The sequence below is a fragment of the Suncus etruscus genome, chromosome 9 (assembly GCF_024139225.1).
Source record: "Suncus etruscus isolate mSunEtr1 chromosome 9, mSunEtr1.pri.cur, whole genome shotgun sequence".
Classification (NCBI taxonomy): domain Eukaryota; kingdom Metazoa; phylum Chordata; class Mammalia; order Eulipotyphla; family Soricidae; genus Suncus; species Suncus etruscus.
The window spans coordinates 34,208,463-34,233,485 of NC_064856.1; the positions used below are offsets into that span (position 1 = coordinate 34,208,463).

The following is a 25,023-nucleotide window of genomic DNA, read 5'->3' on the forward strand; positions in this document are numbered from 1 at the left end:
ATTTTTCCAGTCTCTGCTTGGGGGGGACCATTAAGTGCTTGGAATTGAATTGGCTGCAAGGCAGTATTTTAATCCCTGTGCTATTTTTTTGTGCAGTATACCCATTTTTAACTAGCACCACTATATACCAGGCACGTCATCTATGTAATAGAAACCATTTGTAAAGTGTGGGTGGGTACTAGATTGAAATAGTAAGAAGTGATATGTCTTGAAGCCTTTCAAGAGCATAATAAATTAGCCTTTTATTCTTATAGATGCAGCATTTGAGAACTTAGTTGAAAAAAAACTTTTTTTTTCTGCAAAGGACATATATTTGCACAGATTCTTTGAGCATTAACTTAAGAATTCCTTCTATGAAAATTTATCAGTATACATTTAACGGGGGGTGGGGAGGGAACCTTACTCTGTTTCAGATTTGAGAATGGTATAGTTCTAAAGATCTTCAAAATGAAGACTTTCTTTTTTTTTTTTTTTTTTTTTTATTTTTGGGCCACACCCAGTAATGCTCAGGGGTTACTCCTGGCTATGTGCTCAGAAGTTGCTCCTGGCTTGGGGGACCATATGGGACACTGGGGGATCGAACCGCGGTCCGTCCAAGGCTAGCGGTCCGTCCAAGGCTAGCGCAGGCAAGGCAGGCACCTTACCTTTAGCGCCACCGCCCGGCCCCATACTTTCTTTTTTTTTTTTTAATTTTTATTTTTAATTATGATAACAATGATGCAAAGAGGACAAGGTAAAGTTACAGTGAAAGAATGATCGCCCATAAACAGAGTTCTCAGAAGAAATCCCCTTGTTGATGCCTAAATATTGAACTTACAGTCAAAAAAAATTAAGAAAAATAAGGCAGAACCCATGTACAATTACTTTGTCCACAAGTCCCCAGATTGTAGTACATTGTAACATTTTTTAGCAGTACACAAAGCAATCTAAAGCCATGAGATTTATGTGACTCCTTAACTTTGAAGGCATAGTACAAAATGAAGACTTTCTTTTAGATAGGTAAATGGAAGTTGAGATCTACCCACCAAGGCATGCCAATAAACTTACATTGTCTTTAGTAAGTGGGTAACAGCAGAACTAGAACAAGAATCTGTGTATTATGTTCATTATTCTGTCCCAGGCTAGGAAATTCTTAAGTTTTTGTAATGAAGGAGCATGAATAGCAGCTCCAATATTGTAAAAGGGCTCTTGTTCTATAGATCAGTATCATCTAATGGATATAAAACATTGATCTGTGTGTATTTTTAAACATTTGAAAATGTTAACATTTTCTCGTAGCCAGATCAAGGCCACCCCTCTATTGGTAGAAGTACTGGGTATCACCCCTGGCACAACATGGCCCCACATACTGAGTATAGGTTCCCTATGTTCTCTAAGGTGTTCTTCTCCTGAGATCAGAAACATTTAAACCAATACTGCTATGCCTAACATTATTTGGAGTGACTCCCAGTACACCCACCTCTTGCCAGCACTACTGGAGATGACCCTTATTAAAATATCATTCTCCTAATTGCTAAATTCCTCCCCCACCCCCTGTACCTCATAAAATAAAAATTGCTTAAATTTTAACAATAAATTAAGTTTCTTTATATCTGAAAGAACTTTGAATTTCAGTTTGCACTTGAACACATTCTAGTTTGAACATTTTAAGGTGTTTTTTTCCCTAAGTTGTAAGTTCTAAGGTAACTGTTTAGGTCACACTCAGTAATGCTCAAGGGTTACTCCTGGCTCTGTGCTCAGGAATCAAGCCTGGTGGTGCTTAGGGGACTATATGAAATGCTAGGGATCAGACCCAGTTGGCTGCATGCAAGGCAAATGCCTTTACCCACTTTACTATCTCTTTAGTCCCACATTTTATGTTTTTAATAGCCTCTTATTGATTGGCTATCTAATTGAATAGCAGAGTTGATACATAGTATGCTTAATTATTTGCTTTATCAGTTCTGTTACTCAAAACTTCAGAGCAAACAATCGGAAGAATTTAATTTTCCTTCATTTTTTGCCCCTTCGTTGTTTTCTTAGTTATTGAAATTGTCTTAGGTTCCTATAGTATTGTTTCCTCATAGCATAACAGTAATTTTTTTTCTTTCTTTTTATTTTTGGTTTTGGTTTTTGGCCCACACTGGTGACGCTCAGGGGTTATTCCTGGCTATGTGTTCAGAAATCACTCCTGGCTTGGGTGATCATATGGGATGCCGGGGATCGAACCACGGTCCATCCTAGGCTATTGTGGGCAGGACAGATGCCTTACTGCTTGCGCCACCACTCCAGCCCCATAACAGCAGTTTTTATTTAACTTTATCTGTTACCATGCTTGGAAATCTGTAAAACTGGTTACATACCTATTATCTGTGTCAGTAGTTAGTTTACATTATAGGAACTAATAAAGATTAACTTTGCATTAGTTTCATATTAATCTTTGCTTCTTATTTCTCAGGCTTTATTTCAGTTGTTTCAAGTGCATGGTCGTTTTGCTGAATTATTGTTCAGTATGCCACATACAACCTTGATAGCAAATAACTTAGAATTAAAGCTATTTATAGCAATTTTAACTATTCCTAAATAAAAATAGAATGTTTTTGGTTGTAAATAGATATGTTCAATAATGGGTTTTTTTGGAGAATTCAATCAAACATCTAATTATAATTTGGTTATTGGAATTAACCTGCCGTTAAATGTATTTTATCATTATGATATTTTATCCTAAAGATGAATTCCTTAATTTGACTAATTAGAATATTGTTAATACTTAACACCTTTTAAATCTTTTTATTAAACTTGTATTATAGCAAAAGAGAAAGAAAAGCCTGAAGATCTTCTGTCAGATGTTGGTGATGATGATGTTCTCATTATATATGAATTAACCCCGACCCCTGAGCAAAAAGTTCTTGCAAGCAAACTTAAACTTCCTCCAACATTTTTCTGCTATAAGAATAGACAAGATTATGTTAGTGAAGAAGAGGACGATGGTAAATCTTTTTTTAAATTATTTATTAGAACATTTCATTTTAGTTATTGGGGGAATGGTTAAATTCTTTTAAGTCTCTCTGAACACTCTATGGGTAGATACTTAAAATAGATGCATGTGTAAAATAAATTTATCAAATAAACTGCTTTTATTTCAGAAATTTTTTTTGATGACTAACATTTCTCAGGATGGGCACTTAGAAGGAATTTTTTTTTTTTTTTTGGTTTTTGGGCCACACCTGGTAATGCTCAGGGGTTACTCCTGGCTATGCGCTCAGAAGTTGCTCCTGGCTTGGGGGACCATATGGGACATCGGGGGATCGAACCGCGGTCCGTCCAAGGCTAGCGCAGGCAAGGCAGGCGCACCTTACCTTTAGCGCCACCGCCCGGCTCCAAGAAGGAATTTTTAAAATCAAAGGATTGGAGAAATAACTTGAAGGACTAGAGGGCATGGAGCCCCATCTTCAGTCCTCCTTACTATCTGGTCCCAGAACCTTTGGAAACAACTCTCAGTTTTTGCTGGGAATAGATTCATAGCATTGTTCCTAACATTTATTTATTTATTTATTTATTTATTTATTTATTTATTTATTTATTTATTTATTTATTTATTTGTTTTTGGGTCACACCCAGCGGTGCTCAGGGGTTACTCCTGGCTGTCTGCTCAGAAATAGCTCCTGGCAGGCATGGAGGACCATATGGGACACCGGGATTTGAACCAACCACCTTTGGTCCTGGATCGGCTGCTTGCAAGGCAAATGCCGCTGTGCTATCTCTCCGGGCCCTGTCCCTAACATTCTAAAAATAAAAGAAAAAAGGGAAAGAATTTCCTTGGATTCTTAAAGGGTTAAATGAAACAGAGAAAGTTTATGGGCCACTTTCTTCATCAGTATTTAAAGCAGTAGAGTTTCATGCAAAAATCAAAATAGGACCATTTGAGTAGTGTAGAGGATTGGGATGTGAACTATGAAGATGAGATGAACTATGAATAATGTTCAAAGTAATTTAAGTAAGAGGAGATATTTTTTTGTTTTTTGTTTTTTGTTTTTTGGGCCACACCCGGTAACGCTCAGGGGTTACTCCTGGCTATGTGCTCAGAAGTCGCTCCTGGCTTGGGGGACCATATGGGACACCGGGGGATCGAACCGCGGTCCTTCCTTGGCTAGCGCAGGCAAGGCAGGCACCTTACCTCTAGCGCCACTGCCCGGCTCCTAAGAGGAGATCTTAATGAAAATTTTTACTAATAGAATAGGCAGTAGGATATTGAGTTGATTAAATTGTGGTACTTGAATAGAGATTAATGAAATGTGAAAAGTTTGAGTTAATTCTTAGACTTGTAGATAACTGAAACTTACTGGACATACATTTATTTAATGTGATCAATTATACTTTTAAGATGAAGATTTTGAAACAGCTGTCAAGAAACTAAATGGAAAATTATATCTAGATGACTCAGAAAAAGGTAGACCCTTAGAAGAAAATCTTGCAGGTATGTTAAATTTAAATTTCTTACTTACGTTTAAAATAAAAGAAAATTTACTTAAAAGAAATCTTCTAGTTTGATAATTTTTATTACCACTTTTAATTGCTTGGAATTTGGTGATTTAAAATATAAAGCATGTAATACGGGTTAAAAAATATTCTCCAAGTTGTCTTTATTTTAGTTAGCATTCATAGACTAGTTGGTCTATAATCTGTAGATTACATTGAAGATACTGTATTAATTTTTTTGGATTTCATATGCTTTTAACTTTATTTTGTTTGTGTTTCAGATAATGAAAAAGAATGTGTTATAGTTTGGGAAAAGAAACCAACAATGGAAGAGAAGGCAAAAGCAGATACCTTAAAGCTTCCACCTACGTTTTTTTGTGGAGTCTGCAGTGATACTGATGAGGACAATGGAAATGGGGAAGACTTTCAATCAGAGCTGCAAAAAGTTCAGGAAGCTCAAGTAAGAATTTTCTTGCCCTTCTGGTTAAGTTGTCATTTGCTGATGCAATAACCTAGATTATTCTTGAGGACTTGGATTTCTCTAATGATAAGTGATATTCAGTACTCTTTCATGTACTTATTGGCAATTTGCCCCACCTCCATTATTTGATAGTGTGAATTTTGTTATTCATAGTTGTGAGTACTTTATATATTTTGAATATCACAACTTTATGTGGTGTGTTAAATACAAATATTATTTTCTCATTCAGTTATCTGTTAGTTGAAACCCATTGTTTCTTTTGCTGTGCTGAAACTAGCTTGATGTAGTGCCATTTCCTTTTTTTTTTTTGGCCTATGCTAGTGGTATCAGAATATTGAAGATGCCTGTGAGGTTCAAATCTTGTAGCATTTTGCCTATATTTTCCTCAGTGTATTTATAGTTTCCAATTGGAATCTCAAGGTCTTTGATTTGAATTGATGTTTGTTTGAAGTGTGATGTTATGGGAGCACCTTTAATTTCTTTTACACAGTTATCCAGTTTTCTCAGCACCATTTATTGAAGAGGCTATCTTTATTTCATTTCATGTTCTTGGCTCCTTTATTAAAAATTAACTGTCTATATATATGGAATTTTGATCTTGGGTATTTAATTCAGACCCATTGATCAGAGAACCTATCTTTATTCCAGTACCATGCATTTTGATCACTATAGCTTTATTAGACAGCTCCAAATTGGGTAATAAGATACCTCTGCATTTCTTATTTTTCTATGTGGCTTTATTTGTAATCTCTTCTGATTGCATATAAACTTTTTTAATACCTTTATTTAAAAAACTATTTTTTCTGATGCCAGGTATTGGACCCAGGTCAGTTTGCATAAAAAGGAAACACCCTACTCATTGTATTATTGCTTAAGCCCCTGATTTTTTCCCATTTAATAAGTACTTGTTCTGACCTCCTCTTCTCTCCCCCGCAACAGTTTTTGTTTTTTTGGACCACATATGGCCATTTTCAGGACTTGACTCCTGTCTGTTTGCTCATCTTAGGCAGTGCTCTGGGGACCATAGTCCGTGCCAGAAATCTGTATTGGACCACATGTAAGGCAGGCATTTTAACTGTACTATTTTTGGCACCTATTCTTATATATTACAACAACTTTAAAGTATTTTCTGGTCATTCACAAAACATGGATCATTTCATGTCATCTCACTGCCTTAGCTAGAGAAAATTGTTTTTTCTTGTGGCTCATGTGTAGTCTGTATCCTCTCTGCCTACTGCCCCTCCTAATTGACTACTGCTCCAATTTCTTTGGCCACCAAACTGGGAGTAGTACAGTAGTAGTACAACTATTCCCTGTATCCTCTCCTCACTCTCTAGAGCAGGGATCTCAAACTCAATTTACCTGGGGGCTGCAAGAGGCAAAGTCGAGGTGATCCTTGAGTGCGAAGTCAGTAGTAAGCCTTGAACATTGGGGAGTGTGACCCTAACAACTAAAACAAAAGAAAACAAAAAAAAGATTCCTCTAGGGCAGGGCCACAAAATGTTGTATGGAGGGCTGTTTGCGGCTGCGAGTTTGAGACCCCTACTCTAGAGGTATCTTATGCCTTTTATATGTGTGAATGGGAAGGGTTTGAGTTTTGGTGCCATATCCAGTGGTGATCAGAGTCTTTTCTTGGCTCTGTACTCAAGGTTGATTTCCTGGTAGTGTTCTCAGGAATTTGAACTGGGGTCAGTGGGATGTAAGTATACACAATAACTCTTACTGTCTTTCTGACTCTGAAGACTTGAGATTTTCTTTTCCCCTTTTCTCCTTCTCTTTATTGCTGAAATGACTAGGGAGTTGCACACATATCTTGTAGTATTTACACATTTAGTTTTGATGCTTGCTTGGGTCATATATCAGATTGTGCTCACACACTTCACTTGGGTGCTCTCATCATGTCCTAGTTAGGGGTGTCACACTTTCTGACTGGTTTTCACACATACATACATACATACATACATGCATACATACATACATACACATACATACATATATACATACATTGTGGGGCATCACAACCGGTAGTCCTTGGGTTACTCCTGGCTCTGCACTCAGAAATCATTCCTGACAGGCTCAGGAACCATATGGGATGAAGGGGATCTAACCCAGCTTGGCTGCATGCAAGGCAAATGCCTTACCCTATGTGCTATTGCTCTGGCCCCATACATCTATTTTTGATGGGTGTGGGGTGTGCACACCCGGTGACGCTCAGGGGTTACTTCTGACAATGCACTGAGAAATTGCTCCTGGCAGGCTGGGGGACCATATGGGATTCTGGGGATCAAACCAAGGTCCGTCTTAGATCGGCCACATGCAAGGCAAATGCCCTACTGCTGTGCAATCGCTCCAGCCCCTACCCACACAACTACTTTTATCTTGATACTCATCATTTGTTATACCATACAATTTATGTTGTCATGTTTTCATTTGTCTGATCCAAATATAGCTAGAAATTACAGTTCAGCCGGAAAACTGGCTCTAGGGGTCATAGATAGAGTTGCCAGGATAGTACGTGCTTGCACTGGGGATTGAATTCTTGACAATATATATGCCTTGGAAGCTTTCTAAGTCCCTCAGCTATTCTTCTAGACTTAAGTCTTGAGATTCTTAATTCTTTTCTTTGTTTGAAAGGATTCTTATAATTGCTTTATTTGTTTAAGTACAGTTGTTAGGAAAGAATGAAATGTGGAAAAGGACAAAATAAATGGTAAAGTGTGCTTAACTTCATTTTGCCCCAAACTTCATATTACTCAGTATTTTTTAAGAGTATGTACAAATTTGTCAATTAGTATTTTATGGCTAATAGTATGGTTACTTTCTTGCAGAAGTCCCAGAATGAGGAAAAAACTAGTATGGTTGATAGTATGTGCATTGGTGGAAATAAACTGTCTATACCAGTTTTACGTAAATCTGAAGAACCTGATTTTAATACCAATACTGGCAACTCACTACTTATTTCTTCTTCAACCGTGGATAAACCTGTAGATTTGTCTACTAAAAAGGAAAATGATACAGATTCTACAAGTCAAGGTAAATCTGACACATGTTTATGAAAAAAATCTTATGCATGTTTCACGTAAGATACACCTGTTTATTTAGAAGGTACTTTTAAAATGCAAGTCCTAAAATACTCCATTTTTCTTTTTTCTTGGTTTGGTTTTTGGGCCACCACACCCTTATGAGAACAATGATGCAAAGAGGACAAGGTAAAGTTACAGTAAAAGAACAATGGCCCATAAACAAAGTTCTCAGAAGAAATCCCCTTGCTGATGCCTAAATATTGAACCTACAGTTCAAAAAGCATTAAGAAAAATAAGGCAGAACCCATGTACAATTACTTTGTCCACAAGTCCCCAGATTGTAGTACATTATAACATTTCTTGGCAGTACACAAAGCAACCTAAAGCAATGAGATTTATGTGACTCCTTAACTTTGAAGGCATAGTATTTTTATATATTCATGCACATACATATTAGTTTAAGTTAACATCAAAAGTTTAAGAGGTTTTTTTTTTTAAGTGTTAGTCAAAAGGGCACAGTAAAAATGGTGTTAGAGTGGCAAATATTGTTTGCATAGGCCCACCAAAATATGGGGGTCATAGAAAGGAATAGCCTTGGTCTAAATACAAGGAAACCACTACCCTTGAAGTTTCCTGGCATAAGACCAATTCTAAACTCCAGGCAAACTAGTTTATTCAATCCAAGTCATTGTCTGTAGTGCCAATACAGTTTTATTTTTCACGCAGTCCTATTGTTGGCATCAGGTTTCTGTATTAAAGATCCTGGAATCTGCACATCCTACATTGAAGTCAGGCTGGTGTGGAGTATCCTCTAGTTTTACCTCACAATTAAGGGGCAATACAGAAAGCCCTGTCCAATAAGCAGGTCATTGTTCTTGTTAAGTCTTCTCAGTGTTAAGGGAAGTCTCTTTTGAGTAGATCGATGTCAGAGCAGCTGTAGGGTCTTCCCTGGTAGAGGATTGCCTCCAGGTGATGTTATAGACAACCTTGGATGTTTTGTAGATGTCTTCTCTAGATCAGGGGTGAATGAAGAATGCTTATTCTTCTGAGGCCTGTGCCAGGTCTTTATGTCAATGTTCAGGGTGTAAGGTCCCATTGCACTACAAGATTTGTGTGTTCCCATCTCTATTAGATAAGAACTTATTGGTATGTATAGTATTTTCCCATCAAAACTCTCTTAAAGATAATTTTGAAGGGGTCTGAGATAATAAAGAGGTTAAGGCACTTGTCTTCTATGTGATTGACTCTGCTTTGATCCCCCAGCTTTGCTTATGTCCCCTCCCCAAACCAGTACTCTCCCAACCAGCACTTAACCACAGATTCAGGAGCAAGATCTGAACATTGTTAGATATGACCAAAAACCAGGAAAAAAAATGTAAGGAATTATATTAAAGGGTAGTATAGTACGTACTTTTAATAAAATCATACTGCTTTTTTGAGCAAAAATAATTGTTAGACTGTGTAACTCTTAACTTGAGAATTAGTGAGAATAGTTTGTTAGGGGGAAATCCTTTTTTCCCCTCTCATTGATTCCCACTTAGTGGTGCTCAGGGATTATTCCTGGAGGTGCTTGGGGGATGCCAAGGATCTAACCAGGCCAGGCACTTATAAGTCAAAATAAGCACCCTACACACTGTACTGTTCTCTGACCTTGGGGGATACATAGAGTTAGAAAGCATATCTGATAAGCTTTCTTCTTTTTCTATTATTTCCATTAATCTTTAAGGGGGGAATCTCTTTCAATTGTATATTGTTTAATGTATCCATTATTAAATGTTAACTTTTATTCAGAAGTAATTCTGAATAAGTGCATTTATAGGAACTTTATAACCTTCACATGCTTAAGAGCAGGAAGGAACCTAAAAATCTAATTTTTTTAATTTGGGGGAAATGTACGACTTACAAGAGATAATACACCTACACATACATTTATTTATTTTAATTTTATTTATTAATTTATTTTGGTTCTTGGGTCACATCTGGAGGCGCTCAGGGGTTACTCCTGGCTCTGCACTCAGAAATCGCTCCTGGCAGGCTTGGGGGACCATATGAGATGCCAGGAATCTAACCAAGTCTGTTCTGTGTTGGCCGTTTGCAAGGCAAGCACCCTGCCATTGTGCTATCTCTCCAGCCCTACACATACACTTAGAGCAGGGGGCTCAAACTGGCGGCCCTCCGTACAACATTTTGTGGCCTGTGGCCGGCCTTCAAATATTGCAGTATTCACGATTATTCACTTACCGAATAATCGCAATAAAAATCGCATTAGTAAGAAAAAAATCGCATTAAACATTCGCATACCCCAGCAGTTCCGTTCAGTGTATGCACATGTTTAATGCGGTTTTTTTTTTTTACTGATGCGATTATTTTATTGCGAATATTCGGTAAGCAAATAATCGCGAATACTTTGCGCCTAGTGCAGAGTCATTTCCGCTGCTCCTGCCTGCTGTTCCTTGCATTATCGGAGGCCTAAGGGAGAGAAGGGAGAGAAGTTTATTACAGAATTAGATTTTGTCTTACCTTCATCATGACAGACAATTTCAGGAAAAGTGGGAGACACAGTATTTCTTTGTTGAGCACAGGCGCATCCCCACATGTCTTATTTGCTCAGAGAAAGTTGCAGTGCACAAGGAATACATCTTGAAACGCCATTATTCAACTAAACATGCTGAGGAATGTGCAAAATATCAAGGAAATGAGAGAGCCAAGCGGGTTGTCAGTCTTAAAGCATGTCTAATGAGGCAACAAGATTTCTTCAAGAAAGCAACCAAAGAGAATGTTGCATCAGTTGAAGCTAGTTACATGGTTGGTGAGATGATTGCTAAGGCAGGGAAACCATTCACAGAAGGAGAGTTTGTTAAAAAATGCATGTTACAGGCTGCAAGTATTATCTGTCCGGAAAAGAAAGGTCAGTTTAGCAAAATCAGCCTTTCTGCCAACACTGTGGCAGAGCGCATTTCTGACATGTCAAGTGACATTTATCATCAACTGTGTGAGAAAGCCAAATGTTTTGATGCATACTCAGTTGCTCTTGACGAGGCCACAGATATAACAGACACTGCGCAGCTCACAATTTATGTCCATGGTGTTGATTGCAATTTTGAATTGACAGAGGAGCTGCTTACAATAATTGCAATGCATGGCCAGACCACCGCTAATGAGATATTTCGGCATCTGTGTGATGCCATTGAGAATGCAGGTTTGCCATGGAAGAGGTTTGTTGGAATAATAACCGATGGAGTGCCATCAATGACAGGAAGGAAAAATGGACTGGTGGCACTTGTTCAAAAAAACTTAAAGAGGAGGGTGTAGAGAAGGCCATTGCTCTTCACTGCATTATCTATCAGCAGGCCCTTTGCAGTCAATGCCTGCCATGTGACAATGTGATGTCTGTTGTTGTGAAATGCATCAACCAAATCAGATCCAGGGGCTTAAAACACAGGAGGTTCCGTGCTTTTTTAGAGGAAATGGAGTCAGAATATGGAGATGTGCTCTGTTTCATCGAGGTACGTTGGCTCAGCAGGGGAAATGTCCTGAAAAGATTTTTTGAGTTGAGAGAAGAAGTGAAAGCCTTCATGGAGAAGGATGGGAATGCTGTTTCTGAAGTTGAGTGATCACAAATGGCTCATGGACTTAGCTTTTCTTGTTGACATCACACATACGCTGAATGAACTAAACAAGATGTTACAACGCCCAGGGCAGCTTATCAGTGCTGCCTATGACAACGTGAGAGCATTCTCCACAAAACTTGTGTGATGGAAATCCCAGCTCTCTCAGACAAACCATTGCCATTTCCCAGCATGCAAGGAACTTGTGGATGCAGGCATACCATTCAGTGGTGAGAAATATGTTGATGCTATTTTTAAGCTAGAGAAGGAATTTGATCGCAGATTTGCAGACTTCAAAAAGCACAGAGCCACTTTCCAAATTTTTGTGGACCCCTTTTCCTTTGATGTGCAAGATGCCCCTCCTGTGCTTCAAATGCAGCTCATTGACCTGCAATGCAACTCTGATCTCAAAGCCAAGTTCAGGGAGATTAGTGGAAAAGCAGATATGCATGGGCATTTTTGAGAGAATTGCCCTCCAGCTTCCCTGAGCTTTCCCAAATGTTCAAGCGCACCATGTGCCTTTTTGGGAGTACATATTTGTGTGAAAAGTTATTCTGCAAATTAACTTCAATAAGTGAAAGTACAGGTCTAGACTTAATTATGATCATCTTCAAGCCATACTGAGGGTCTCAACTGCTTCCTCTCTAAAGCCAAATGTGGTTCAGATTTGTGAGAAGAAGCGCTGTCAAGTCTCTGGCAGCAAGGAATAGGCAAAAGATGCCATGTTCAGAAGAACTGTTCATGATCTTCACTCAATGTTCTATTCATGTTCAGAAGAAATAATCAAGACTGTTAATAATGACATTTGAGGACTTTTTTTTTTTTTTTTTTTGTGAAATCCCTTATGCGGCCCTGCCTCACCCCAACTTTGCCTCCTGCGGCCCCCAGGTAAATTGAATTTGAGACCCCTGATTTAGAGTCAAGAAAATAAACTTTTTGAGCTTTATAATAGAAAACCCAAAAGTATTTTTGCAGGTATTTTCTAAATTTATGCCTTTGACTGAATGTTGTAGGTTGTAGGAGACTATATAAAGTAGCAAATAACTATGTTGTTTGTTATTTATCTGTATGTAATTTTTCAAAATGACTTCTTGGCTTGTTTCTTGATTCTTAAGCTCAGAATTCAGGGACAGGAGCACAGCAATAACACCACAGGTAGGGCTTTTGCCTTGCACATAACCAACTCAGATTCGATCCCTAGCCTCCATATGGTCCCCTTAAACCCCCCCCCCCCCCTCAGCCTTCCAGGATCTATTTCTGAGCACATAGCCAGGATTAAAACCCTGAGCACCACCGGGTATGGCCCAGTCCCTCCCCCAAATGAAATAAAATGAAAAAGAAAGAGGAGCCTGGAATTTGATGTATTTTGTAACTTAATCAGAGAAATGTTTAAAAGTAAACTGCTTTATACATTCTATTCCCCAAATTCCTTCAGTAGCCTATAGATGGTTGTATCTCTATTCTCTCTGGGTCCTAGATTCAGTATATTAATGTTTGATATTCTTTGATGATCAGTAAATATTAAAAAAATACTTAATAACTGTTTTTCTTTTGCCAGTGGAAAACAAAGTCATTTCATTTGGATTTGGAAATAGCACAGGGCTGTCATTTGCAGATTTGGCTTCCAGTAATTCTGGGGAATTTGCTTTCATTTCTAAAGGTAAGATCGAGAGGAATGTTATTGATCATGTTACATAATCAAGCTCAACTGAAATCAAGCTCAACTGTTTTTGCCACAGTTAAGTTGAAAACTCCAATATTTCTCATTTTGTTTTTAGTATTTATAAAATCTATTATATTTACTATTATTATCGGCATTTATGAATATAATTATACATGTTTTTCTCCAAATTTAGTGATTTTTTTTTTTTGAATTCAGGATCAGTCTCTACCCTGAAGTAATAAAGACTATCTTTTTGGTTTTAAATTACCTTTGATTTTTGTACTTTTTTTTACAATTATACTTTTAGATTGATTTGATAATTTTTCAGTTTTGGGGGTGGGGTTTGGGCCACACCTGGTAATGCTCAGGGGTTACCCCTGGCTATATGCACAGAAATCACTCCCAGCTTGGGGACCATTTGGGACACTGGGGGCTCAAACTGTGGTCCGTCCTAGGTTAGCGCATGCAAGGCAAATGCCCTACCACTTGTGCCACTGCTCCAGCCCCAATTTTCAAATATATTTTAAATTTTAAAGTGATATTTAGCTTTTTTTAGTTACCTTGGATTTTTATAAATAATATATTATTTATAATTTATAATTATTACTTATAAATAATTTTATAAATAAAAGGATTAATGTTAATACTGTGGTTAAATATAGTTAGATTTTTATTTTTTAGTGTTTTCTATTTGTTTAGATTATTTGTATGAAATAATTAGCATTCTTGATTGCTTCAAATTTATTGAAATATCATGTTTATTACACCTGATTATTGTATCTCTTAAGTTGTTTTTGGATGCTTGATTTGTGGGGTAAACGCTTCTACAGTTAGATATAAATTTAGAATAGTATTTTAGCCTCCCTTGATTTTTTTTTTTAAACTTGCTTTACAACTCTTGTCCCTTACCAGAAACATTTAAAATTGAGAATTTGGGGCTGGGAGTGGTAGCAAAGCGGTAGGGTGTTTGCCTTGCATGCTCTGACCTAAGATGGCATCCCATATAGTCCCCGGATCCAGGAACGATTCTGAGAGCAGAGTCAGGAGTAACACCCCTGAGTGCTGCCGGGTGTGGCCCAAACAAAAACAGATCCCCCCCGATTAAGAATTCATTTATATTGGAATATATCTCAAGTGTCAAGTTGCTATTTTTATTTTTCTGGACCTTTAACCTAAAGCCACATTATAGCATTTGAAATTAAAATTTCATCAGAATTTTTGTGTCACTATTATTTTTTAAATTTTTTCCTGGCAATGCATGTTTGACCTAAAACTTTTGGTTTGATTAGTTTTTTTTGTTTGTTTGTTTTTGTTTGTTTGTTTGTTTTGGTTTTTGTTCCACATCCAGTGGTGCTCAGGGGTTACTCCTGGCTGCCTGCTCAGAAATAGCTCCTGGCAGGCACGGGGACCATATGGGACACTGGGATTCGAACCAACCACCTTTGGTCCTGGATTGGCTGCTTGCAAGGCAAACACCGCTGTGCTATCTCTCAGGGCCCGGTTTGATTAGTTTTAAGCTTAGATGAGTTCCCCCACCCCCACCTCTTCACTTTTTTTGTTTTTGATGGTGGTTTTTGTGCTGCATTTGGCCATACTTAAAGCTTACTTCTGACAGCATTCAGAGATAATTCTTGGCAGGCTTGGAGATCAGGGATCAAACCTCAGCCAGCCATTTGTAAGCACTGCGCTTTACCCTTTGTATTGTCTCTCTAGCCATTCATCTCTTTTATTGTAGTGTGGTGATTATTTCTTTTTTTTTTTTTTTTTTTTGGTTTTTGGGTCACACCTGGTGTTGCTCAGGGGTTACTCTTGGCTGTCTGCTCAGAAATAGCTCCTAGCAGGCATGGGGGACCATATGGGACACCAGGATTTGAACCAACCACCTTAGGTCCTGGATCAGCTGCTTGCAAGACAAATGCCGCTGTGCTATCTCTCCGGGCCCGATTATTCCTCTTTTTATTTTAAAACAAATTTATTTTTTGGAGTGGATGGAGTTACCAAGCTCTACTCAATACTTATTCTGCTTTATGCTCGGAGATCACTCCTGGAAGTCATTGGGGACCATTTGCAGTACCAGGGATCAAAAAACATTCCTCTGCATGCAAGGCATGCATCTTAACCCCTGTGCTATATCTCTCTCAGGCCCCTTGATTTTTAAAAAATTTTTTTTTGTTTGTTTCACATTGCTTTCTTTTAAAAATGTATTTATTTTGGAAGAATGTATTTTTATTTGTCTGTTTTGTATTATTCCATGTCTGTTTTGTATTATTTATACAGGCATTTGATGTTTTATTGTTGTGTTCAGATTTTGTAATGTTTCACTAAATCTGATATCTCCTAAGTACTATTACCTAGAACTATTAACATGACATTGATAATAATTATTGTTTTCCATTTTATTGTGCCTTTATTGTTTAAAACTTTATGGGTCTCTTTAGAGCAAGAATTTTGGGAAGTGCATTTCTGGGGATCAAAATCCATGCATGGCTTCTCACATAGGATATTATGCTCTGCCACATTCCTGGTTTCCTAAAGCCGTAGTTTATGTTTTGGGGGAGTTTGGATGGGAAGTATTCTCAAGTAGTACTCTAGATGAAACTGGGCTGGCTGGTTCAGTGCTAGGACCCAGCAGGTGCTGAGGGTTAGTAGCCACACCTGAAGGTGCTTGGGACTTCCAAGACTATACCCAGTGATTCTCGGCTTGGAGTCTGAGGCATGCACGCTCCTGACACCAGAGCCTATCTTTCAGGCCCTTGGGGCAATATTTGCAAAGCCTTGATTTAATTATAAAACACCGCAATTGGATACTTATATCGAACTCTCTTGGAATCATTGCTAATTAACAAAAAGTTCTTGATAATACCATTTTGAAATTCTTTGTCTAAAACACCCCCCACCCTTAACTTTTTGAGATTTTTTTTACCCAGAATTTTTGGGGTTTATTTTTGTGACACACCAGCATTGCTCAGGGGTTACTTCTTAGTCTGTATTTAGAATGTCTTCTAGTGGTTTGGGTCACTGTATGGAGTGCCAGGGATTGAATTAAGATTGGCCATGTGCCAAGCACTCATCCTACCTGCTCTATAGACCCTTGTCAGAAAATTGTTTTCTGGGCCAGAGCGTGATGGCATTTGTCTTGTGTGTGGTTGACCAGGACAGATCAGGATTTGATCCTCGGTATTCCATATGGTCCCCTGAGCCTGTCAGGAGAGACCCCTGAGCGCTGCTGGGTGTGGCCCCCTCCACCCCCAAAGGAAAATTCCTCATCAAGTCTTTGCTCTAGTGGTTTTTGGGGGGTAATTTAAATATTTCCTACTGTGTGTATGTGGGTGGGTGTTTGTCCCTGGGTCAGTGTGCATGTGTGTGTGCGTGCGTGCATGCGTGTGTGCTTGTGTGTCTGTCAGTCAGCAGCATGCAAGGTAAATTCCTTAATCCTTGTACTTTGTGGCCTTTTTTTTATTTTTTATTTTTTTTTTTTTTGCTTTTGGGTCATACCTATGGTGCTTGAACCTGCTCTGCGCTTGGGAGGGGGCACAATTTTCTATGCTTTTTTTTTTTTTTTTTTTTGCTTGAAAAATTGAATATGGGTGATTGTCACATGGGTAAGCATTGTTTAGGTTGTTGTTTTTGTTTGTTTAATTTTGTTTTTGGGCCACACCTGGTGGTTCTCAGAGGTTATTCTTGGCTTTGCACTTAATTACTCCTGGCAGGTTTGGAGGACCATATGGGTTACCAGGAATTGAACCTGGGTAGGTTGCATGCAAGGCAGACACCTTCCCTGCTATATTATTGCTCTGGTCCAAAATGAAATGTAGTTTGAATCTAATTTTGGTCACTGTTCAGAAGTGGTTTTTTTTGTTTTGTTTTTGTTTTTTTGTATTTTTGTTTTTGGGCCACACCCGATTTGCTCAGGGGTTACTCCTGGCTGCCTGCTCAGAAATAGCTGCTGGCAGGCATGGGGGACCATATGGGACACCGGGATTCGAACCAACCACCTTTGGTCCTGGATCGGCTGCTTGCAAGGCAAATGCCGCTGTGCTATCTCTCGGGGCCCTCAGAAGCGTTCTATTGTTGCCAAAGCTGTTGTCATCCCTTCACTCAATTATGTGAACCTATATTGGGTCACAACCCACAGTTTTTGGAAGCTCGTTTTTAGGCAAGTGATTCACTGGAAAATAATGAGATGAGAGATACTACTTTCCTCTAAGATAGTGGAGAATGTATCAGTTGCTAAATACTGCAATTTACATGGAAATGAAAAAAATTTTCCTCTGTAAACATTAAGATAGAGTAATAAATAAATAATTCATTCCTCTCTAAAGGAGTGCTACCAGTTGTGGCCCAAAACAAACAAACAAATTAAAAAAATATATATGTATTTCTTAAGGAGTTTGGAGTTAGTGACTTTCTTTCAACTCTAAATATATGACCAAGAAATCTAAGCTCTACGAGTACTACTAGTTACTTCTGGAACACATGCTTATTGGTTGTTTTGGCTAATAGACATAGTTAAATCAAGGACATTTATAATTTTATGAAATAAGATGCTTTTGAGAGCTGAGCTCTTGATTCTTTCAGACTTAAAAGAGAGACTTTTGTCATTTAGTATCATAGATTAACTAAGGCCAAACCTTTTTATTTTAATAAAGGTATAGTGCACACCTTGCCAGAATAATGTAACTTTAAGCAATTTACTAGATGAACTGATGAAATACCCTAAGGGTACAATAAACTCATAAAAATGTATGTTATTTATAAAGCATTCTAATTTATCCATCAGATGAAAATTTCCAGTGGGCTAATACAGGAGCAACTGTATTTGGAACGCAGACAACTACTACAGTTGGTGAAAATGAAGATGGTAGTGATGAAGAAGTAGTTCATAATGAAGATATCCATTTTGAACCAATAGTATCATTACCAGAGGTAAATAATTGAAAATCTTGCTAAGAACTTATTTTTCATTCTGTGATTAAAACTTAGATTATTTTTACAGCTAGGTTTGTTTATATATCATTCAAAATGTTTAGTTTTTTTACTGAAGTTTGTATTCAATCTTTATAAATTTTCTATTTTATTAAATTTTTGTTTTAATGCCTTTTCCCTCTTATCTTTAACTCTGTTGGTATGAGCAGGGTTATACACGTTTGGTCATATTCCTTGTAGGGGTTGCACATCTGGTTTCAGTGCTTGCATGCTTGGCTACAATGCTTACTGAGGTTTAGTTGTGGTACTTGCATATTTTTAGGGTAAGCACTCTCAGTGGATTTTATGCATTAGGGTTGCCAGGGTTGCTGTAGTACTTGCACATAATCTTGTCAGAGGTCATACGTCCTGGTACTCTTGTTTCTCTTTTTGTGCTTACTGGAGGTTGTGCCTTTTTGGGGGTTGCTTACACACATACTGTGTGTATATAGCTGGAAATCAATGAAGTGCTGGTATTGTAGCAAAGCAGCCAGGGTATAACTAAAACATGGATACTGGGGATTTTCATTAGTGATTTTTATCCAGGCTAACCGTGAAAGCCCTGTAATATTTCTTTTTTTTTGGGGGGGGGGCACACCCGGCGGTGCTCAGGGGTTATTCCTGGCTGTCTGCTCAGAAATAGCTCCTGACAGGCACGGGGGACCATATGGGACACCGGGATTCGATCCTGTAATATTTCTTAAGGGACCTTCTTTTATTTTTTAGTTTCTGGGATGCACCTGGTGATATTCAGAGGTTACTCCTGGCTCTGCTCTCAGAAATCACTCCTGGCAGGCTCTGGGGACCATATAGGATGCTAGGGATCGAACCTGGTTTGGCTGTGTATAAGGCTAACAAACACCCTATTTGCTGTGCCATTCGTTTGGCCCCAGGACCCCCTATTTTGTAAACATTTTATACAAGAGGCCGGAGTAGTGGTACAAGCAGTATGGTGGTTGCCTTGCTTGTGCTAACCTAGGATGGACCATGGTTCGATCCCTGGTGTCCCATATGGTCCCCCAAGCCAGACGTAACCCCCGAGTGTCACTGGGTATGGCCCAAAAAGCAAAAAAACCAAAAAAAAAAAAAAAAATCCCCACAAATTTTATACAAATGTATTTTTGTGTGAAATCGTTGAGATGAGCTAATGGTTTTTATAGGTCAAAATCATTATTTTCCATAATATAATTCTGAAGACTAACTACAAATCTTACTCTTTTTAAAGACTATTAGTGGAAAACAAACTGTTTTCTGAGTAAGAATATTGTTTTAGGGGCTGGAAAAAGAGAGTACAGTGGGTAAGGTGCTTGTTTTGCACTTGACCAAAGTATATAATATATGGTCCCGAGGTAGTTTATTGGGTAAGTTACTTGACTTGCACTTGACCAACATACTATGTGGTCTCCTTTTTTTTTTTTTTTTTTGGTTTTTGGGCCACACCCGGTAATGCTCAGGGGTTACTCCTGGCTATGTGCTCAGAAGTTGCTCCTGGCTTGGGGGACCATATGGGACACCGGGGGATCGAACCGAGGTCCGTCCAAGGCTAGCACAGGCAAGGCAGGCACCTTACCTTTAGCGCCACCGCCCGGCCCCCTATGTGGTCTCCTGAGCACTACCAGGAGTGATTTCTGAGCATTGCTGGGTGTGTTCAAACTCTTCCCTCCCCTGTACCCAATATATATATATACACACACACACACACACACACACGTTTAAGTATATACACATACACATATTATTTGCTTTTTCAGATTATTTTAAAGTTTAACCAGCTCCCATTCATTGTAGATATTGCTAGGAGTTGCACACACACCTGATTTTGGTCCTAGCATATTTCTTTAATTCTGGTATTTGCAGTGCTAATTTATTTAGGTTTCTACTTCAATCAGTAGTTAATATTTCTCTTGATGAATAAGTACTTTTTGAAACTTATTTTTGTCCTATTATAGTGTAGTTAGTAATTTCAGGAGACAGAAGAATATAAGAAAATAAAAGTTTATTACAAATTAAATTTGTTACTCTCCAAATTAGAAATTTTAGGATCTACCCTAGGATTGATAAAGGGCACTGTTAATATCTATTAATAGCATTGCAAAGAAAGTTTCTTAAAGAATTTGAAACTTTGAAATCTGTACTTAAGAGTTGTTTTAAGCAGCAGTTAATAATTTCATGTACTATCATATCATAGGTAGAAGTAAAATCTGGAGAAGAAGACGAAGAAATTTTATTTAAAGAGCGAGCCAAACTCTATAGATGGGATCGAGATGTAAGTCAGTGGAAAGAACGTGGTGTTGGAGATATTAAGATTCTTTGGCACATGATGAAGAATTATTACCGAATCCTAATGAGAAGAGATCAGGTCTTTAAAGTTTGTGCAAACCATGTTATTACCAAAACAATGGAATTAAAGCCCTTAAATGTTTCAAACAATGCTTTAGTTTGGACTGCTTCAGATTATGCTGGTGAGTTTCTGTATTTACATGTTTCCTTTCAATTCTTTGGACTTTTCTAAAATCAAATGCAAATCTTTAAACAATTTGTAATACTTTTTTTTGTATGTTTGTTGCTTAATAGATGGAGAAGCAAAGGTGGAACAACTTGCAGTGAGATTTAAAACTAAAGAAATGGCAGATTGTTTTAAGAAAAAATTTGAAGAATGTCAGCAGAATTTATTGAAACAAGGACAGGTATCTCTGACAGCAGAGTTATCGAAGGAGACAAATCCTGTGGTGTTTTTTGATGTTTGTGCAGATGATGAACCTTTAGGGCGTATAACCATGGAATTATTTTCAAACATTGTTCCTCAAACTGCTGAAAACTTCAGAGCTCTTTGCACTGGAGAGAAGGGCTTTGGTTTCAAGAACTCCATTTTTCACAGAGTAGTGCCAGATTTTGTTTGTCAAGTAAGTATCATGAATCTGGAGGGAATGGGAATTTGAGTGCTGTGCTTTTGCCCTTAATTTTCTTAAAATCTCTTTAGCTCTGTACCTTTTTTTTTTTTTAACCTTTTCAATGGTTCAAAGTTCTAATAATAATAATACCTGGTAGAATTTGGGGTGGGGATTGTTGGGCCACACCATGAGGTATTCAGGGACTGTACTGTGTTCAGGAATGATCCCTGGGAGTGTCAGCGATTTGAATCAGGTAAGAAGAACACAAGTTTTCTGTCTCTGAAACTTGCTAGAAATTAAGGGTGGAGAAATTACTTCACTCTAAAATTTTCTTGTTTTAGAAGTAGATTTTTTTTCCTGTATACCACAGATAGGTTAGATTATCCTGTGCCTGTCCTTCTGGATTACTTCATATAGAAGAAATACAATGTAGTAAATGGGGGTGGGGGGGGAATCGCCTAAATTGTCTTTGGCTCCAGAGTATAGAATGAAATTAAGGTGGAAGTAAGAATATGAGAAAGGGAATGTGGGAGCAGGCGTCAGGATTTATTAGTTATGTGCGGGATTGGTGTAGTAATATACACAAACCACAGTCTCTAGAACACTATATACCAAAACCATAGTCTCCAAAAACACATGAGATTCAAACTATAACTATCTAACTCAAAAATAATATCTGTCAAGGTGGTAAACTAGAGGGTAGAGTGGGATGAAACTTGGGAACTTGGAAACACTGGTGGAAGTTGACACTGGTGATAAGATTGGTGCTAGAACGTTCTGTTTCTTAAAAAGAAAAAAAATTTTTTCAAACCCAATTTCCATAAAGCTGGGTCTATAGAGCTTACTTTGTAGTTATTAGATCTGTGTATATTGATTATATTTTTTATAGTTTTTAATTAATTATTTTTTAATTGTTTTTAAGTTTTTATTAAACTTTTATTTTTTTAAATTATCAGGGGGGAGACATCACCAAGCATGATGGAACAGGAGGACGATCCATTTATGGAGAAAAATTTGAAGATGAAAATTTTAATGTGAAACATACTGGTCCTGGATTACTATCAATGGCTAATAAAGGCCGGGATACAAATAATTCTCAATTTTTTATAACACTGAAAAAAGCTGAACATTTGGACTTTAAGCATGTAGTGTTTGGATTTGTAAAAGACGGCATGGATACTGTGAAAAAGATTGAATCATTTGGTTCTCCTGATGGGTCTGTTAGTCAAAGAATTAGTATCACAGAGTGTGGACAAATATAAAAATCATTGTTTTTCTTAGTAAATTTTGCCTTTTATGAACAGTTGAAGTTTAGCTGTTAAGACAGTATGGGTAATTATGTTCAGTTTTTGAAAATGGACATTTCCAATGTATAAATGTAACATTGCAGCTTATAGCTGTTGTCTCTTTTTATTGTGTTATATTTGACTTGCATGGTGTGAAATAAAAGTTTAAACACTGGTGTATTTCAGGTGTACTTGTGTTTGTGTACTCCTGACATATCTGTATTAAAATTAAATAATACTAATCTTGTTAAAAGCAATAGTCTCAAACTATTGAAGGAATATGATATATGCAATTTAATTTTATTTCTTTTAGCATACTGAATTTCTTGCATGGACATGCTTAGTGTTTTGAAAAAGGGACCACAGTTTGGATAATTATACTTTAGATTTGAAATATATTTGGTAATTTTAACTATTGATGTGCTTATTTTATGAATACTCATTTATGATTGAATAAGCCACATAGGATAGAGACTTAACCAAAGTGCTCTTCTATAATCCTTGCACCTCCTGTATAGTTAAATTAACTTTTAAGCAGAGTATCTTCTATTCTTAAAATATGTAGCTTCCTGTGTCTTTTCAAAGGTATTACATTTTTTACATTTTAGGCAAGTTGAGGATTAGATTTTTTTAAAAAAAATTCTCTGTCATGTTTCTACTACCTCAAAATGCAACTGGTTCTGATAGAACTTGAAATTTCCCTTGCAGTGATTGTGATAAAGTATGAATATTTTAAAGTCTATGCCATGTTCTTTGGTGAAAGATTTGCTTTAATACTAGATTGTTGCAGTAACTTTTTTTCTGGTGAATTTTATAGCAAAAATAAAATGATTGTTAATAGCTATGACATTTAAAAAATATTGCTTGTACATCTAATTATTTGTTCATTCTAGAACTGGACATAAAAGTAAGGACAATTAAAGTTCTGTAAACTCAAAATGCCTCATAATTTCCAGAACTCCTAAGGAAGTATTTCAAGTTTGAGTAATTTGGAAAAGCTAATGGTAAAAAGGCCAAGCTAAAAATGTGAGCCTTTTTGTTAATAGTTCCATTGACTCTAGTCATGACTAGAGTATAAAATTTGTTATATTCTAATTAAGATTTGCCTTGTTTCTGTTCTCTTCCCAGTGAAATCGCCTAATTTTATTTAGTCACAGGGAGTGAGGTTTATTCTATTGACCAGTTCAATAATAAAGAAATCAGATATGTTTGTTTGAGCAATGAATGAATGATTAAATGCATGACCAAGTGGATTACTAAATCTACTTGGTCAGAGGCAAGCAAGATAACTTTAAATAAACCTACGCCTGTGTAAGCGTCGAACTATCTGAACCTTATGGAGAACCAAGGATTTTAAATATATTCACATTTAATAATAATAATAATATTAGTAATAGTGATTGTTTTATTGGTGAGACTGGGAAGATTCAGGGCACATGTTTTGCATATGGATGCCCAGGAGCCTTGGCACAGTGTATGGTCCCCTGAGCACTGCTGGCAGTGAACCACATGCAATGCTAACTGACTCAAAAATTACGGTATCAGTTTCTTTGGAACCTCTAACTCTTAAGTTGATGTAAAGTATTTGTAATTTTTCAGCTTGATCCCTTTGTCAAAACTCCAGAATAAAATTGAAGAAAATGCAAGTGCAATTTACGGAGTTTTAAAAAAGTTCAATGTAGTGCTGATTTCTGTTATCTTAAAAAGGAAATTAAAAGTTAGCTTTAAGATTAGCACTTGGAATTTTTTTGATTAAATAATATGCAAATCAACATTTCCAGTAAACATTGCAGTTAAAGACTATGTAGTTTTTGAGGTAAGGGGCACACTATGCAGTGCTTAGGGCTTACTCCTGGCTCTGTCCTCAGGTATTGTACCTGACATAGCTTGGGGGACCATATGGGATACTGGGGATCCAACCTGGGTCAGCCTCATGCAAGGCAAGAGCCTTACCAGCTGTTCTATCTCTGGCTCTGTGGATTTTTTGTTGTTGTTGATTATGTTATTTATGACCAAAATGATGTGTATTTTTAAGAAACTGGTTTTTAAGTCTCATTAAAAACTGCTTATAGATAGAATATGAAGAAATTATTTGTACATCTTTAATACTGTATTTTAAAAAGTTTTTGGTTTTAATATAATTCAGATAACCATTAAAACATTGACCTTAAAATTTGGTATGTCAGGAACTTTTTTCCCCCTCTTTAGTTTTGGTTATTTTTTTGAGGAACACATAATCTAAAGAACATGAGTTCACACATCTTGTTGAACATTTAGAAAAGGTAAAGAATTATACTTTGTAACTTTATAAATGATAGAAATTAGTTAACTCGCTAATGTAGGATTTATTTGTGCCATTAAAAATAATGAGGCCCATCCTTAGTGTCCGGTGCCACTTTTCTAAATCATGGGGAAAACTTGTTTAGAGAGTATGATTTTAGAGGAATTTACATTCAAATTACTTATTTACAAGCCAATTCTCTGAGACTTGCCACATCACAGGCCAATCACAGGGAAAGTACAACACACCTTTTAGAAGATTTTTAGGCCCCGCAGTAAGAACTTTAATTTCCCCCATGCTTACTTTATGGATTTCAGGTATATAGCGGTTCAAATTCCCACTACATACATACACAGTCCATATGTTC

At 37.2% G+C, this 25,023-nt stretch overlaps 1 protein-coding gene across 3 annotated transcripts in view; it reads left to right on the forward strand.

Moving 5' to 3' along the window:
* LOC126019114 (E3 SUMO-protein ligase RanBP2-like) overlaps positions 1–24,548 on the forward strand; it is an 82,712-nt gene extending 58,164 nt beyond the window's left edge. For all 3 annotated transcript variants that reach the window (XM_049781300.1, XM_049781301.1, XM_049781302.1), the window contains 9 exons: positions 2,790–2,969; positions 4,364–4,456; positions 4,740–4,918; positions 7,768–7,966; positions 13,129–13,230; positions 18,014–18,159; positions 20,387–20,660; positions 20,773–21,101; positions 22,046–24,548. In XM_049781300.1, coding sequence (XP_049637257.1) covers positions 2,790–2,969; positions 4,364–4,456; positions 4,740–4,918; positions 7,768–7,966; positions 13,129–13,230; positions 18,014–18,159; positions 20,387–20,660; positions 20,773–21,101; positions 22,046–22,351 — 1,808 coding nt within the window. In that variant the 3' untranslated portion in view covers positions 22,352–24,548. The remainder of the gene's footprint in view (positions 1–2,789; positions 2,970–4,363; positions 4,457–4,739; positions 4,919–7,767; positions 7,967–13,128; positions 13,231–18,013; positions 18,160–20,386; positions 20,661–20,772; positions 21,102–22,045) is intronic.
* Positions 24,549–25,023: the final 475 nt, after the last annotated feature.